The 15,894-nt window shown below is 36.4% G+C and overlaps 1 protein-coding gene across 3 annotated transcripts in view; it reads left to right on the plus strand.

Annotated features, from left to right (window-relative positions):
- Nucleotides 1-14,368, plus strand: part of CARS1 (cysteinyl-tRNA synthetase 1) — a 34,172-nt gene extending 19,804 nt beyond the window's left edge. For all 3 annotated transcript variants that reach the window (XM_051621429.1, XM_051621428.1, XM_051621430.1), the window contains 9 exons: nucleotides 964-1,061; nucleotides 2,505-2,694; nucleotides 3,159-3,227; nucleotides 5,994-6,075; nucleotides 9,705-9,785; nucleotides 10,159-10,226; nucleotides 11,596-11,655; nucleotides 12,845-12,928; nucleotides 14,060-14,368. In XM_051621429.1, the coding sequence (XP_051477389.1) occupies nucleotides 964-1,061; nucleotides 2,505-2,694; nucleotides 3,159-3,227; nucleotides 5,994-6,075; nucleotides 9,705-9,785; nucleotides 10,159-10,226; nucleotides 11,596-11,655; nucleotides 12,845-12,928; nucleotides 14,060-14,194 (867 nt within the window). In that variant the 3' untranslated portion in view covers nucleotides 14,195-14,368. The remainder of the gene's footprint in view (nucleotides 1-963; nucleotides 1,062-2,504; nucleotides 2,695-3,158; nucleotides 3,228-5,993; nucleotides 6,076-9,704; nucleotides 9,786-10,158; nucleotides 10,227-11,595; nucleotides 11,656-12,844; nucleotides 12,929-14,059) is intronic.
- Nucleotides 14,369-15,894: the final 1,526 nt, after the last annotated feature.

Raw genomic sequence — 15,894 nt, forward strand, 5'->3', positions numbered from 1 at the left:
TTGTGTTTTGATACGTGTTTCATGAAAGAGAACCCAAGGATATACAGGCCATATCCACAGACTGAATTTGCCCTCTAAATTCATCAGTAGGGATGTCACAGTATTTGTTTCGCTACCATTGAACAGTCAAGTCATGTAAATTCCAGAGACACCTACATTTCTCTGCAGATAGGTGCTCTCTCCAAGTTTTGACATCTCTGAGCAGCTTGGCACTGCCATACCAGACTGGTTTCTCAGTTCAGCTTGCTTATAGGACTCAGTCAAACAGACACTCTCATAATGTCTACTAGATCAGACTCCACACAAATATAGCCGAAGGGGAAGAGGGAGTATCAGCTCTACCTTGTCTCCTCACCATATACTTTGAACACTTGCCTGTGTGCCTTGCAGACATAGGTGAGGGGACAGGGACAGTTCCCTGCTTAGTTTGGAGCTATAATGTAAACCCACGTTTCCCACAAGGAGGCTGTACAGCATTTTGAGATCATTGACCTTGGTCCCTCCAGCTGAAGCTGTTCTGCTTTTTATGTAAAAATGTTTGGTTTGGTTTGTGCTACAGAGTAAGTGAAAATAACTTTTTGCCAATCTGGATGTCCGTGTAAAATAGGCCCTCACTATAGAGCCATTTTATTTCCTTAGCTTTTATTGCTAGCAACACATTTAAAAATCTGCCACAAGAACTATTACCAATTTTTTAGATAAGGTATCATATTGAGCAGCTTGGAGTATCTTAGTGTATCATGGAAAGCAAAGAGTTAGAACTGAATTACAGTATGACTGTGATTTTCAGAGTTATGCAAAATGTGTGGGTTTTCTTGTTTTGACAGACATTCTGTAGTTCCTGGCTGAAACAGTGTTGAATTAATAAACTTCAGGAGGCTAATTAAGAAATAATGCCTTTTTGCAGTAAATATTGATTGTGTCTAGTTTAAACTGAGTTTTAGATATATTCTTCTTTTATAGGAATTCTTTTTAAATGTGAAGGATATTCTTCGGGCTCCCACTGATGTGACAGGCCAGTTTCAGAAATGGGAAAATCAGGAAGCAGAGCTGAATAAAAAGTGAGTGGAGCATTCCTGCTTCTCTGTGAATAGCCATTCTGTAGCTACATGTTTAATTATTTTTTTCTTTGCAAAAAGACTCGCTGTGTATATAGTGATGCTTATAATTCTAGAATTTCCATTGAGTATCCCAGCTCTATACAACCTAATGAATTTAATCTTGCAAGAGTTTATGAAGTATAGATTAAATTGTTAATTTCCCTTTTGTTTGTTAAGTACACTGGCATGCCTCATTGCCCTGTTTCTGAAGGGAAAGAGAATTTATTTTTTAGATGGCTTTGATTTTTTTCACTACATGCCATTTTTCTATCTGAGAAGTGACCGATAATTCACTGTGGTTACAACTGGAAAAATAGTATTTTACACGTTTCTAAGTGCATTGAGCAAACTGAGACAAACAGAACCTAAATGACCTGACTAAAAGCCCAAACAATCAGAGTGCGAATGTTTGAAAATGTTGAAAATGAGACAGTGCTATAAATATTGCAGTTTTCTACTTTAATGACAAAATTACATTATTGTTTGTAATATGGACAGCTATTTATAGGACTTCTATTATGAGTGAAATTTAAAATAGAAGCATCTTCGGTTGTAGTACTAAAATTGTTCCTAGTACAGTTCACTGTTGTGGAGAGATGTTGACTACTGAAGGATCAGATGTTTCTGTTCAGCCTCTGAAAATTTTGCCTTCAACTTGAGGTTGGTAAAGAGAACCCTTTTTTAAAAAAAAGCAGGAAGATAGTAAGTAATAGGTCAGAGGGAAGCTACAAAGGAGTGGGAGGAACAGAAGATATGCTTTATGGATATTTGTTTTTGTCTCCTTTCTCTATCCCTTCTCATTCTCTTTTTTTTTCTGGAAAATGTATGTTATTTGAAACAGTATTACTCCTTGTGTGCTGAAATGGTACTTAATGTACTGTATTACTTATTATGCCTATACATGAATATTACAAAGGTTTGCATTAGTTTATTACCTGTATCTGCTTGTAATAGCTTCATAACAATTCACTTCCTAGTAAGTTAACTTCCAAATTGGTGCTTCTCACTGGGAAGTTACAGAACAGTGTACTTGACTTGTACATAGGGAGAGGAGAGCAATACTGTTTAAAAAAAGAAAAAAATAAACACAGGAAGGTACTTAGTAAGCAATGTATAATACTTTTAAAAACTGGTATGAAAAGGTCAGTTGCTGAAAAAAAATGTTAGATATGATTGTTTGGCCAGTTGTTGGTAATTAGATTATCCTGCCTTTCTCCATAGCAGCAAAACAGCAGTATCGTGATTATGACTTTTTCTCACTTGTCTGTTTTTCCTTCAAAAATAAACGATGATCAACAAAAGATTATGTCACTTCTAAGTCTCCTTACTCTTCTAACAGAAGTTCTTCAGAGTAGGTTGTAGATGCTTTTGACATCAATAGTAAAATTTTGTTTTTCTTCCTAGCTTTTACGACAAGAAGGCAGCAATTCATGAAGCACTGTGTGACAATATTGACACTCGCTCTGTCTTAGAAGAAATGCGTTCGTTAGTCAGTCAGAGTAACTCCTATATTGCTGCAAAGAAATCTTCCAGACAAATGCCAAACAGACTTCTTTTAGAAAACATCAGTTCCTATATCACTCAAATGCTAAAGGTATGTAACAGGAAGTAGCAGCATTGCTATTGCAATTGTGCAATTCTAACTGTTGTGGTTTTCAAGTATATAGTGTTCTGTACAGTCTTTGTTAAATCTTGTAGGAAACTGGAGATCTTCCACATACACTCAACCAAAACAACCCCAGATTGCAGCGTGTGCTGCAGGAGGAACAATTTTGAGTCCTTTATGTTACTTTATAATTTCAGCTAATGTTTAGTTAAATAGTGGAGAGCCAGAGCAGTCAAGAAAAACTAGACGGAAAAAATACAAAGTCAGTATGTCAAATCTGACAGCTTTAAAGCAAAATCTGAAAGCAAATGCTTAGTATGCTTTATAATTTAAAAACAAAAACATTTAATTAGAGCAGTGAATTTTGGCTAGCACATGTGATTTTTCTAATTTTCACATACCTGTGACTTGATGCATGCAATTATTTTTATTTTTTTTTCCCCCTTGATCAGATTTTTGGTGCCATAGAAAGTGACGACTCAGTTGGTTTTCCTGTTGGAGGGAACAGTCAAAACATAAATGTAAGTGAAGGACAAAGTACACTATACAAAATTACTCCGTGCCCTTTGAAAGCTTAGGTTAGATAAAGTGATTACATTACTGATATGCAGCTGAGTTACCTTCTTTCTGCTTTTAACATTTGAATCTGAAGTAACTGGATTAGGAAGCAGGATTTTTCTTTTATGAGAGTTCGGTTTTTTTATAGGTTTGTTTGACTTAATGACAGACAAATTGTATAGCAACCAGAAAAAGAATTATCTTGTCTTCTGAATGATGAGTCTGTTTAAGAAACCACGTTAACTACAGACAGTATATGCTACAGTTTAAAGACTCATTATGAGTATTTGTATGTTAAGTAGCTTCAAAAACATAATTATACTCATTAAACTACCTTGTGGTACACCAAAATCCAGCCTGGAGGCAGCTGGAGTTTTATACGCATTTCAATCTCTTTCTCTGATCTCATTTGTAGCCACAGTTTTTATCTGGCTTCTGAAGGCTGTTTTGCTTTGGTCACCCAGCAGTTCTACTGGGATGCAGAATTTTTCTGGAAATACTTTGTAGATATCTGATGAAAGTGCTGATGGGCCCTTTAATAGCAGTAATGTTTCATGGTGCAGGCAGGAGAAGTAACTCCATATGAACATTAGGAATTTTGCTCTCTTTGTTCCTGCAGAAAATCTGACATGGACAAATTGGTGCTTTTTCTGCATTCAGAGGTGTGACTGTGTGTTTTTCCTTTCCTTCTCTGAAGGAGTAATTAAAACATCTGTGGTATAACAAAAAAGCTAAACTTTTTCTTCATCAAAGGAAAAGGAAAGCTTGCTTGTGGTTGAAGAATGTGAACGAACACTCACCTGATAATTGCTCATGCAAATACTTCCATTACCGTGCTGTGAAAATATCCAGTAATGAAGTAACAAGCATGATAAGGAAGATTCTCAGTATCCATACTAAAACCCATGAATAGTGAATTTTAATTTAGTTCAGAATTATTTTGAATTTCAGAAGAACAGCAGCACTATAACACTTACCTTTTTAGGGAAAATGAAAATAAAATTTGTATTTTGCACTTCATTTAGGCAGTGTTTGCAACAGATGTGCTTTATGGAAGGATTGGTTATAGCTTGTAACAAGAAGCTAAGCCCTTTAGCTCCTTTAAAGGAACGTTGCCAAGTGTAGTAGAGTCAGAAGAATCTTGTGCAGAAGGAATCCTGTACTAACCCAAGAAGCTTCTGCATTTATCACCTAGGACATTACTGGTTTTAAGCTTTAAAATATCAAGATGCATAGTATTACATGTGATCTGGCTGTTTCATTAAATGTACCCTCTTTCAATCTTCCACGCAGATACTTTTTTTCTTAGTAAAAACTACCAGGTGAACATTCAAGGTCAAAAAACTTCATGTTAATTATAGAAGGCTGTGGATCAGGCTTATTGGTTCTTTTTCTAAATTGAAAATGAAGGAACCAGTACAGTAATTGTCTTCAAAAAATGCATAAATCCTCTTCAAAAGCTCTGAAAGAACAACTAGATTATTTGCTATGATTCAGTGATTTATGTGAAAGAGGATAGAAGAGATTTGAAGTCAGAAAACCTCAAGTTCCATAGTCTCATTTTCCAAATGAATTCAGTGTTGCTGTCAACTTAGTTATTTGGGAAATAAAAACCTTTCACCTTTAAACATCTCATAAAGTAGTGACAGGTCATGCTTTCCTGATGCCACTTCATGTGCACGTTGAGCTAGTTTGAGTGTAGAGGGGGTAGTGGAGATGTGACTTGCTCGCCTTCTAGAGTCTGCTGTTTCTACCGCACTTGTCAGTAATGGTTCAGGTTGTGAAACTGCGTAGTATTCACATGTATGAAAAGATTTAATGGAGCACCTCTATTTCTTTCACACGGGCATTTTGAGAGCATAACAGACTATCCTGTCTGTTAATTGCACATGAATTCATTATGGAGATTTAACAGATGCAAAAGACACATGGAAACTGGGGGGGGGAACAAAAGAGTGTGTTTTTTTCCTCACTCTCCCCCACTCTCCAGAGTTATGAAACTTTCAGTTTAAGCAGTGTCCTCTTGGGATTTCAGAGGAGTGTTGGCAGACAGTGCTGCTCTGTAGTTGTTTTTGTAATTGTTCAGTAGCTTCTTGCTGTGGCAATTCACTACCATTGAGAGCAGGATTCTCAGGACTTTTTATTTGAGCTTTCATGACCAGCATTTACATGCACCTGAAATCATTCAAAAGTGATCTCTCCCCACTTTTTGTGGGGGAGGAAGTGGTGTGAGGAATACAGACAGCTGCACTGTATTGGAAATAAATATAATTAGCATAAGCCAACATCTGAGGAACAGATTTACGTTCTAACAAAAATAAGTCCTCGCATCAATTTCACTTGGTATTATATCTGACAAGCAGTTGGACTCAAGTAAGACAAAACAGAACATAAAGGGGCAAATTCATCTAGGTGTTGTTTTTATACCTGTACTGCATTATAGTTAGCATAACCCTGTGGAACTGATGGATCTGTAACCAAAAAGAGATGAAAAAGGAATGAGGAGAGGCAAGACTTCCTAAGCTGATTTTATCTGCACAAAAGGAAACTTGACAGCTAAGGCAAATTATCATTTATATTTTGACATCAATAGAGCAATGACAATATTTATTGATAACAGATCTGCCCTGAGAGTCATGTTTCATACAACAGCACATAAATATGAAGTGGGTAAAGACGCGTTATATCTGAATGATGATTATCTAACTGCAGAAATAATTACCCTGCAGATTGAATCCACAGTGATGCCATATCTACACGTTCTTTCTGAGTTCAGAGAAGGAGTACGACAAATTGCCAGAGAGAAGAAAGGTGAGAGTTCACTTTTTCTTGGATTGTTGCACATGAGACTTGGAGATCTTAGGAATCAAACTGGGGAGCTAAGCCAGCTGATACAGTCTCTCTTTGCATAGAGAATAAAAGAAAAGCATCTTTAAATCAGAGCTTGTTTGAATAATTGCATCTCTGCTACCTGTCTCTTTAATTTTGGAATCTTTTACAGACTGCTAAACTAATTTTCTTTTAATTTCCTAAAGGATCTAAAAGTTCTGGAATTACTAGGACTAGCTCTTGTTTCTCTAGATGAGGGCACTCCCTGCTTTTTAGGTATGTTAGTACCCATGATATCTTCCCGTAGGGAACTTGCATTCCCTTAATAGTATAGATTACTATACAATGATACTGTCTGTGTTTAAATAGCCTGAGATGTTTGTTCTTACTTGTTAGCATAGTTGAAATTGTAGCTTCCCTGATGATAATTGAGTGCTGTCTTTGGAGAATTCATCTGAAAGTTTGCTAGAAGTTGTTCTGGGTGCTTTTTCCCCCCCCCTCAGAAGAGCTTTGATCATGCTGTGTTAAAAAGGCTGTTCCATTAAGACTTTGCTCTTACTATTTTCTGCTGTTGCCTGTGGAATTTTAGTATCTTTAATATGTATTTGATTCTTGTTTTCTTAAAACTTTTTTACACTGAGATTTGTACTTGAAGGCAAAATAGGACAATTTTTGTGTACGTAAAACATAAATAACCCATATAACAGAAACATAAAATTACTTGCAAGGTCTGGTTGATGACCTATTCAGCTAGCAAAGAATGTGAAACCAAATTCTGTTACTGTTTTGAGTTATTCTGAGGGCTAATAAGTTTACCTTAAAAGCACAAAATTCTGTTAATGTGACTGCTCAGCTATTACTCTCAAACTCATATATGGCTGATTGATACTGAGAAATAGGCTTACTAGTTCCAAGAGCAAATATTTTTCTGTAACTTGAATTAATTCAATAAGTTTGTGTGTATATCCTCAGCCAAAAATGTGACTTTTCTTCTTTCAATAATTAAAATAACTACTCATTTTATATGAGGCTTTTTTCTCCCTTGCTTTCTGATGGTTAAGCTAAACTGATCCTCACTCTTAACAGTGGTAAGGTCTCAATATAATGGGGCTTCTGGCAGATCATTTTTAGAACATGCTTAGTGCTAGACTGCTTACTGTGGCACTTGAGCTTCTTACTTGGAAGGTATTGATTATTTTTGCCTGAAATTAATTGGGCAGTAAGAATAAAGCTGGATCTGGTTGCTGTTTGCTTGGGGTACAGAGCACTCTGCAGTTTGGCCAGGGAGGCACCTTCCATTAAACTATTTGATACAGGGCAGCCGAGGGGTGGTTGGCAGGACCCGCGCTGACGTGCAACTGCTTTGTTTCCTGTACCTATTCAGTTCTTGCTTGCAGGAGGTGTTAAATTGCTGTAAAAGTTGTTCTGATTAATGGCTGGGGATACTGCCTCTACGTGGTTGTAAGTGAAAGGAGTTTCCCCGTGCCCAATGCTGGCAGGATCGTGCTAAATATCAATTAACATGATCTGTATTGTTTTGAGTATTTTTAGAGGTTAAATAAAAAGCATTCTGATTTGTAAAATCTGCAGAGTAATACAAATGTACCCATCCATGTAACTTTAAAAAATGTATCTATATTTGCAGAACACTTCACAGAACAGCCATTTGTAAAACTGTTTTTTGAAAGAATAAAATCTATATATTTCACAAAAATTTTACCATCATGCAGAATGGCTAACTTTCAAACATTAAATTCTCTATTAGTATTCAAACTGGAGACCTGCACGGATTATTTGCAGTTGAGTCTTGATTTCATTTGTGAACATATCTAGCAGTTATGGTAAACTGAGACTCTTTGGCTTGAAATTCACAGAAATTATGAAAAGAAGTCTGGGAAATAGTCATGGGCTCCAGGAGTGCCTAGCTGCTAGGGTCGTCATGGGCACTGATGATAAGGCACTATCCATCCCACTGGTTTCCTGGTCACTGTCCTTAGTGAGGATAATGGCTCATGTCTTGGGGCAGACCCATAAACAGCCCCTTACCCACTCCCTAGACATCTTTGCTCTGGAGATACCCCATGAAAGGAACAGGCACATTTCAGCCCTAAGAAGCATGGTGCTGACTCCTCTTTATGACAGAGGATTGAGCAAAGAATGTGTCCTTTCATAAATAATACATGTTTTACTATACATGTCTCCTTTTTCTCTACCTTGATGAATTTCTTCTTTTTAAACTTTCAATTATTCATTATTTCAGATAAGTAAATATTTATAACTGAGCAGATGCTGTTTTATTGAATAAGCAGTAGGTGTTTCTGATATATTCTTGATATGGTATTGTAATTCCTTTGTCTGGGTTAGAGGCAACACCTTTTAGTGTGTTGACAACAGCCAGTTAGGTAATCTTATCCCTTGTTTATCTTAATGGCTTATTTAGAGTTGCATCAAACATTAATGTGATTTACTGTGTATTAACTGCTCTGGATCAAGAAAAATAATTACTTAGTTCACAGCAGACAAAAGAGGCTCTCTAAACTGCAGTGCTTTCCTATACAAAGGGAGAGCTGCTGAAACTACTATGCAAGGAATTAGGGTGGTGGTTCTTTTTTGTGGTGTTAGGATAGTTGGTGCTATGTTCACTGTTCAGCTCTCTGAGGCTCTGAGAATTATGGAAGAGGTGAAAGCTCAGGGGTGGTACTTTTATCTATTCACACGTGCAGTGTGTTTAGTATAGTGTCTGGATGGCAGCTTCTACTGCTAGAATTACTACCTTTGAGACCCCTATTACTACTTAGGCTTAACCAGCTGAGAGTTGCTTGAAAGGAGAATGCTTTTTTATTACAAGCACATGGTATTATCTAACCCAGGTATCTACCTTGTAACACCTGGTAAGCGTTTCCTCTTAAATATAAGACTACCTATAAAAAATGCCACTGAATTTAGTACACAACAGCAACATACTGGATTGTCTTGTTGCATTTAGTCCCTCTCAACTGCTGCTTCTTGGCAGATACAATTTCTCAACCAGTTAAATATCTTGCATGAAGATTTATTTTTCTCTTAAGACCTGATAGCATCTAGTTCAGCTAAATCTTGAGTTCTTAACCATTTGTTGTCATCAAAGGCTCTTTGCAAGAAACAAAAATAACGTTAGTCATGATGTCCTCATGACCATCTGGAAAGCCAAATAAAAAAATCTCAGTTCTGCTGCAACTAGCTTGCTTGAAAAAAAAACACCATCTTGGTCAGATGAGGTGGTAAAAGATAGCTGTCTGTAGAAAGAGGATGTTTGGATTACAGTTGCTCTGACAAATGTATGTGTAGTTATCAAACTAAAAGTCATAGCCCTTCAAAGGCACTGTTAGATGTAGCACAGGGTCTTTGGAAAAAATGTATGGGTTTCAAGTCCCTGCAAAGAAACATGATGCTTCTATGTGTAGATGAAAGAAGGCAGAACTAACTTTAAAAAAAAACAACCAAAAAGATCTTTCTCTGGCCTGTGTGAGAAAGTGGCAATTTCTTAATTGCATTTAAATAACTACCTAGCAGGCTAGAATTATACTTTCACCAAATCTTACTTCACTAAAAGTATTTTTCATGCTTTGTAGTAACTGAAGTGCTGCAGTTGAGTGATGCTCTTCGAGATGACATCCTTCCTGAACTTGGTGTTCGATTTGAAGATCATGAAGGTACTCAGTTATATGTCTTGCAAGTTTGTAGGTAGCTGTTCTTAAGCTCTTACTATTTTCATAAGTATGGGAAAACAACCCATCAAGACTAATCTGGAATAATCCAACACAACTCAAGCTATATCATATCCTATTTCTGATATATGAATATAAGTTATAGAACTGTATATTAGAATATATGTTTTGAATGTCAATATGTACATTGCAATCTTCATCTTTTTGTACAGTATCTAATTTCTTTGTCACTTTTGAGTAGATATGGAGTTGTATTTGCATTCAGCTTGCAAAATGAAAACAGTTCTCATAGGGTAAATGCATTTATCTTTGACTTGTCAAACATGGGAAAGTAATTAATCTGGTTTTGTTTCTTCAGGACTTCCAACTGTGGTTAAATTAGTGGATAAGGACACGTTATTGAAAGAAAGAGAAGAAAAGAAAAAGGTTAGTTTAAGCATTCTAATTTATTTTTTTAATTTATAGTGATTTGTGAGCTGTGGATACTTTTACATTTCCTTGATAACTTCTAAGAAAACTGTTAACAGACTAGCAACAAGGAAGATAACATCAGAGAACTAGTGTGTTCAGAAGAATGATTTTTGAAGCAGTACCTTCTTGAAAATTTTGTTGGGACCTAATGAATACCTCTAAGATTGTTTGCATGCATGTTTAAAATCTTCATATAATTAAGGGATGTTGAGTATTGCATACATAGTGTCTAATCTCTCTGAAAGAACGATTCCAGTGAGAAGCTAATTTGGACTTATTTTGTCTGTACAAATGAAGCTGATGTTTTCCATAGAACTAGACTGTATTTGCTGTGTGAGAACTAAATGCACTAGCTAGATCTTAATAGATTTAGATGACTAGTATAGATGACTGAGATATTCAGGGTGTGAGGGCAAGAAATCACATGTTACTAACTAAAGGCTGTGAATTCTCATTCACAATGCATAAGGTCTGTACAGAAACATCTCCTTTTGGCACTTCCTAACACTGATAGACTTTTTAACATTTAAAAGTAAGACGTCATATGCATGTCTTCAGTTTTAACAGAGAGTACAAATCCATCATGATAAGAAATGTCTGTAAGAGTTTCCAATGTTTCTCCTTCCATGTAGATGTTTTTTAGAGAAGGGAGAAGTAAAATGTAGTTTCAGCCAATTCCAGTTGTTTTCATAAAAAAAAATATTTGAAGGCAGTTTGTATATAGCTGCTGGGTGGAACATGCAGCTAGGGTACATTTTTCCTGGAAACAGTATTATGTTCAGAACTGGCAGAACCCTTGGAGAACCGGCAGGTCCCTCCTAGTGCAAGATGAGATATATATATGTGTGATTTATTTATTTTTTTTAAGTTTCATAAGTTGGCTAAATTTGGATAGTTGTTTCCCTAGGAACATCAAGGGATACAACTGCTTCTTGAGAAACTGTGAAGTCTTCACAGTTTGAAGCAAGAGCTTAAAATGTCAGTGAAATATGGTCTTTTTTTAAAGTCACTTGCAAAATATCTTTCCCCATGAAATGGCAGAATCACTTATTTTGCAGGCTTTGTAGGTATTTCCACATTAGCATGCAAAATGCATTCTGAACAGTTAAAACTGGTTTAACTGTGAATAAAAGCAAATTAAATCAGTTGTACAGTGGGAAGTATCAGACAATCCTAATTATAAAGCATGGTGGGTTTGCTGCAGGTCATGCTGCCAGTTCTGTCTGTAATTAGATATCCAGGGGAGTTAGCTGGCTTGGATTTGTAGAAAACAACTAAATGAAGTACTTTGTTACCTTTTACTCATTAATATTGCCTTTCATAGCTTGAAGAAGAGAAAAAAAGGAAGAAAGAAGAAGCAGCCAGGAAAAAACAAGAGCAGGAAGTAAGTGTTCAGATCTTTATAATATGGTTTTGAAGAAAAGTGTTAGAAGCAATAGTTACATGCAGGAAAGATGACATTAGAACACAGGCTCTCTGCCCAGCCTGAACTGGGCCTCCATTTCTTATTTTATATTTCATGTACAATTTCCTGCTCAGAATGACTTTGGCTTACAGTTCAGATTTGAATATTCAGCTCCTATCATAGAGAAGCCATCTTTGAAAACACATCTGAAGGCTGCAAAAGCTTCTTAGAACAACTTAGAGCACTTATTTCAGTCTATAGACAGTATGACCTCCTTAAGTGCCAAAGTAGTGTCTTACATGCCTGTTACAGAAGATTTTGCTTGTGTCATGATTTTCTTCCCTTTCTAGTGTTGCAGGTATGTGTGAAAACTTTTTTTCTCTTTAAGAACCCACCTGTTCCCTATGCTTGACTCTAAAATGTAGTGTTTTGTAAAAACACATTTTTATCTCTACAGTTGTAATTGAGATAGCTCAAAGGTTTTAGGCTTTGAATGAGGAGTAGACAGCCAGAGGAGATTAACTCAAAAGAAGAAAAGATTGTTTACTGTGCTGATGACACTAACAGTACAGGAAATGACTTTCTGGGTTAAAAGAGGAAATTAACTTTTAGAGAGCATCACTTACAAAGAGAAAAACAGATAAATAGCATTTACCATCCATTAATTCCAAGTAGCTTTTTGCATTCTCTCTAAAATGTGATTCCCTTGTATTGGGCATAAATAACTTGGAAAGGATTCTGATATGTGTTTGTTTACAGATAAGTGAAAGTTCAGTTTATTTTCAGTGGAATTACTTGCATCCTGATCCTGCTGTGACCAACATAGAAATCTATGCTTGTCAGCAAGAAACTGTTGATAAAGGTCGTTCCCTTTGCAGTGACCTAATTGCTGAATATTCTTTACTCATAGCAACTTTGTGTTTATACCTAAAACACTGAGGAGCCAAATTATAGGTGTAGGTTTTGGAGCATATCAAACAAATTTCCCCCTGCCCCAGACAAGCACAGCTAAAGACTTACTGAGTTGTTCCTCACTGAAAGTTTATTTTCCCATTATAAACAATTGTGAATTAAATTATCTTTGATTTGCGTAGTCTACTTTTCCTATTGCATATGTGACAGATTGTCAGTGATTAACTGTGATGTTAATTCACATTTTATCTTACAGGCAGCAAAACTGGCAAAAATGAAGATTCCACCACATGAAATGTTTAAATCAGAACATGACAAATATTCCGTGTTTGATGAAAATGTAAGAGACTCTTCTTTAGATAGGGACTGTTTTTTCTTCCCCAGTTGTACATACTCAGTTATATGTGTACATAGCTGACCTTGTTCCAAAGCCTTCAAGGCAGTGCTGTTAATGTAACAAGAGGAGGGAAGGAGAGAAAGAAAAGCTGTGATATATTAATTTTATTGCCCATACCTTACATTAGACAGCAAGGCTCTCTAGCTATTAGCCATTGTTTCCAGGGTATTTTCATTTTACATTGGTCTCCTTTGGCCCCTTTTACTGCAGAGCAAAATCCCCCATAGATACTGTGGATAGGAACACATATAATATGTGTCCACAGATTTACTACCTTGTTGCAAGGCAAGGAGTTCACTTGCAAGGACAAACTCCCCAACTCTGCCAGAACTGATGGAGACAGTTATGTTTTTCAGAGAGGTGCTGTGCTTCCTTTTTGGTTCTGCCCATTGTTTTGCTCTCTCCTGGCAAAGGATCTCTGAAGAGGCTAGACAGATAACTTTGCTCTTGATTATCTTGATTATCCCTTGAGGATAAAAGGTGTACATGGAAAACATAAAGTGCTATTTCTTCAGCACTTTATCTGGGACATTGGTCCTGCTTCTGCCTGTCCTCTTCACCCACACCAGTTCAAGCCCTTGGGGCAAGTAAGAATGGAGAGTGTAAATACTGGAAAGTACCCAGCAAGCCAAGGAGAATGCCATAAAAACTCTGCTCATACTTTCTCCATCAAGAACACAATTTTTTTACTGCTTTTGCTTTAAGCCTTGGATTTAATTCGCTGTGATTTAAAATTGGTCTCTTAACCATCTGTATAAGCTTTAGTCATTATTTTCTTAACTGTAACCATCTAGAAGTTAGTTGTCTAAGCCTACCATAATACAGGACAGAAAACAAAGCAACTCCCTGCCCCTTTTTTAACTATGAAGGGACCTACACAAATAGTCAAAGCTAGTTGTCAAACTTCTAGGTGACTAAAATTAGTCAAGATACACCCCATCCTGACAGCTTGTCATTATGACATTATCCCCCATCTTATTAAAACACTATTTCATAAGGAGCAAAAGCAGTCCAAGAATTTATCTTAAATATTACCTTTTTTTTTCTTTTTTTTTTTTTGTTTTAATATATCAGGGATTCCCCACCCATGATACAGAAGGCAAAGAACTCAGCAAAGGACAAATTAAGAAGCTAAAGAAAATTTATGAAACCCAAGAGAAGCTATACAAGGAGTATCTACAAATGGTTCAGAATGGAAGTGCAAATTGAAAACAGCAGGACTTTTTTTTTAGGAGGCAAATGCTGGGTCACCATTGAAGAAGTGAGCATACACTGATGCTCAGATTTCTGTTTACACTTTCGATTATGTGCAAAGTAGAAATCCTGACTACGTGGATTAATCGTGTCATCTGGAAAGTCAATAAAAATCCATTCTTAAAAGAAGCCAATCTGTAAGAACTTTCTTCACAACAACAGTGGCAGGTTGAATGGTTGCCAGTTCTATTTGGGAATGTGCTGCTCAGTCAGCAAATCCACATAAGGATTCTTGTTTTTTTATATCTGTCCAGGCTTGGTTAATTTGTCCTGCACACTGCTATCTATCTAAAACCTACTGTAGCTTGCATTCTGGAATTTATCACAGCCAGCAAAATTTAGTACAAAATGAGAGTTGAGTAATTTGTCCCACAATAAGAAAGGTATTTTCCAGATGACTTTAGTGTATTTCCATAAGCAGGAAAACTGGATAGTTCCACTATAATACTTTGCTAGCTGCTGGTATTAAAAACTCTCCTAAGTATACCCAGAACACTTTGCATAGTAGAAGCTAACAGTCCCTTTGTTGGAAAAGGGAACAAGTCATCATCTTTGCTCAACCTGCAGTTGCAGTCAGGTGGGTAAGTACTAGGCAAATGTAGCTGCATTGAACAAACAGGTGGGAAAGACATGAAGGAGGGTGTTGCATTCTTGGATCTAATCCTCCAAGGAAACAGGAGTCCTACCAAAGTACCCAATTACTCAGAGTACTCTGTACCTAATTACCTGTTCAGGGCCAAAGGGAATTAAGAAGGAGTTTGTAATTGAGATACAGTTTGTGGATTGGTTTGCTATTAGGCAATACAGCTACACACATTGCTCATTATAATGTTTTTAACATGACAGTTTTACCCTGAGTTAATAATCTTTATGATTATGTCTGAAAGGACAGTTCTCTGTTGCCTAATAACGCATCTCACTGGCAGTAGCTACTATGTGAACTAAAGTTCATGAAATCCTGCAAAATATCTCACCTACTTCACAACTGCATATAGCAGCTAAATGTCTGATTTTCTGTATTCATCCAATGTTCTTAATCCTCAAGATGACTTGTGAAAAGTCATCCTCTGACACCTCTGTTCTCTCAGTTCTGAGGTTCATGCTATAACTGTTAGGCTATGTTCCTTTCCTTAATTAAGAGTTAAAATACTTTTTTTTTAGCTGTATTTTTTTTATTATTTATATTCCTGCTTCTATGGAATGAAGAAATGTGGAGTAAAAGAAAGGTCTAGTAGGGTTTTTTTTCTGGTTTGTCTGTATTTGCTTTTGAAAACATCCATAATGTTAAGGTCAGTAAAACACGTGCATCTTGTGTGCAGAAAATAAAATACGTTGTAAAGTACAAGTTCTATGTGACCTTTGTATAGTGGGAAGAATATAGAGCTTATCTTTATTCCACAACCATCTTTTAGAAGTGTGGTTTACAGAGATTTTTCTTGGTTTTACTAATTTAATTAATTTTGCCTTCAGTATTTTATTATTCTGCTAATTTCTAATTAATTTTATATTTGTTTAAACTGCACAGTGGTAGTTCAAATGGGCAGCCGTGAGGGGAACTGATCCATCCTTTGGTCTGTGAAGAGAACACGATCAGTTGCATTTTTGCACCATTCCACATTCCTAACCCCCTTCAACAAGAAGGCTTAGGGGAGACC

Source organism: Apus apus, chromosome 5 (assembly GCF_020740795.1).
Source record: "Apus apus isolate bApuApu2 chromosome 5, bApuApu2.pri.cur, whole genome shotgun sequence".
Lineage (NCBI taxonomy): Eukaryota > Metazoa > Chordata > Aves > Apodiformes > Apodidae > Apus > Apus apus.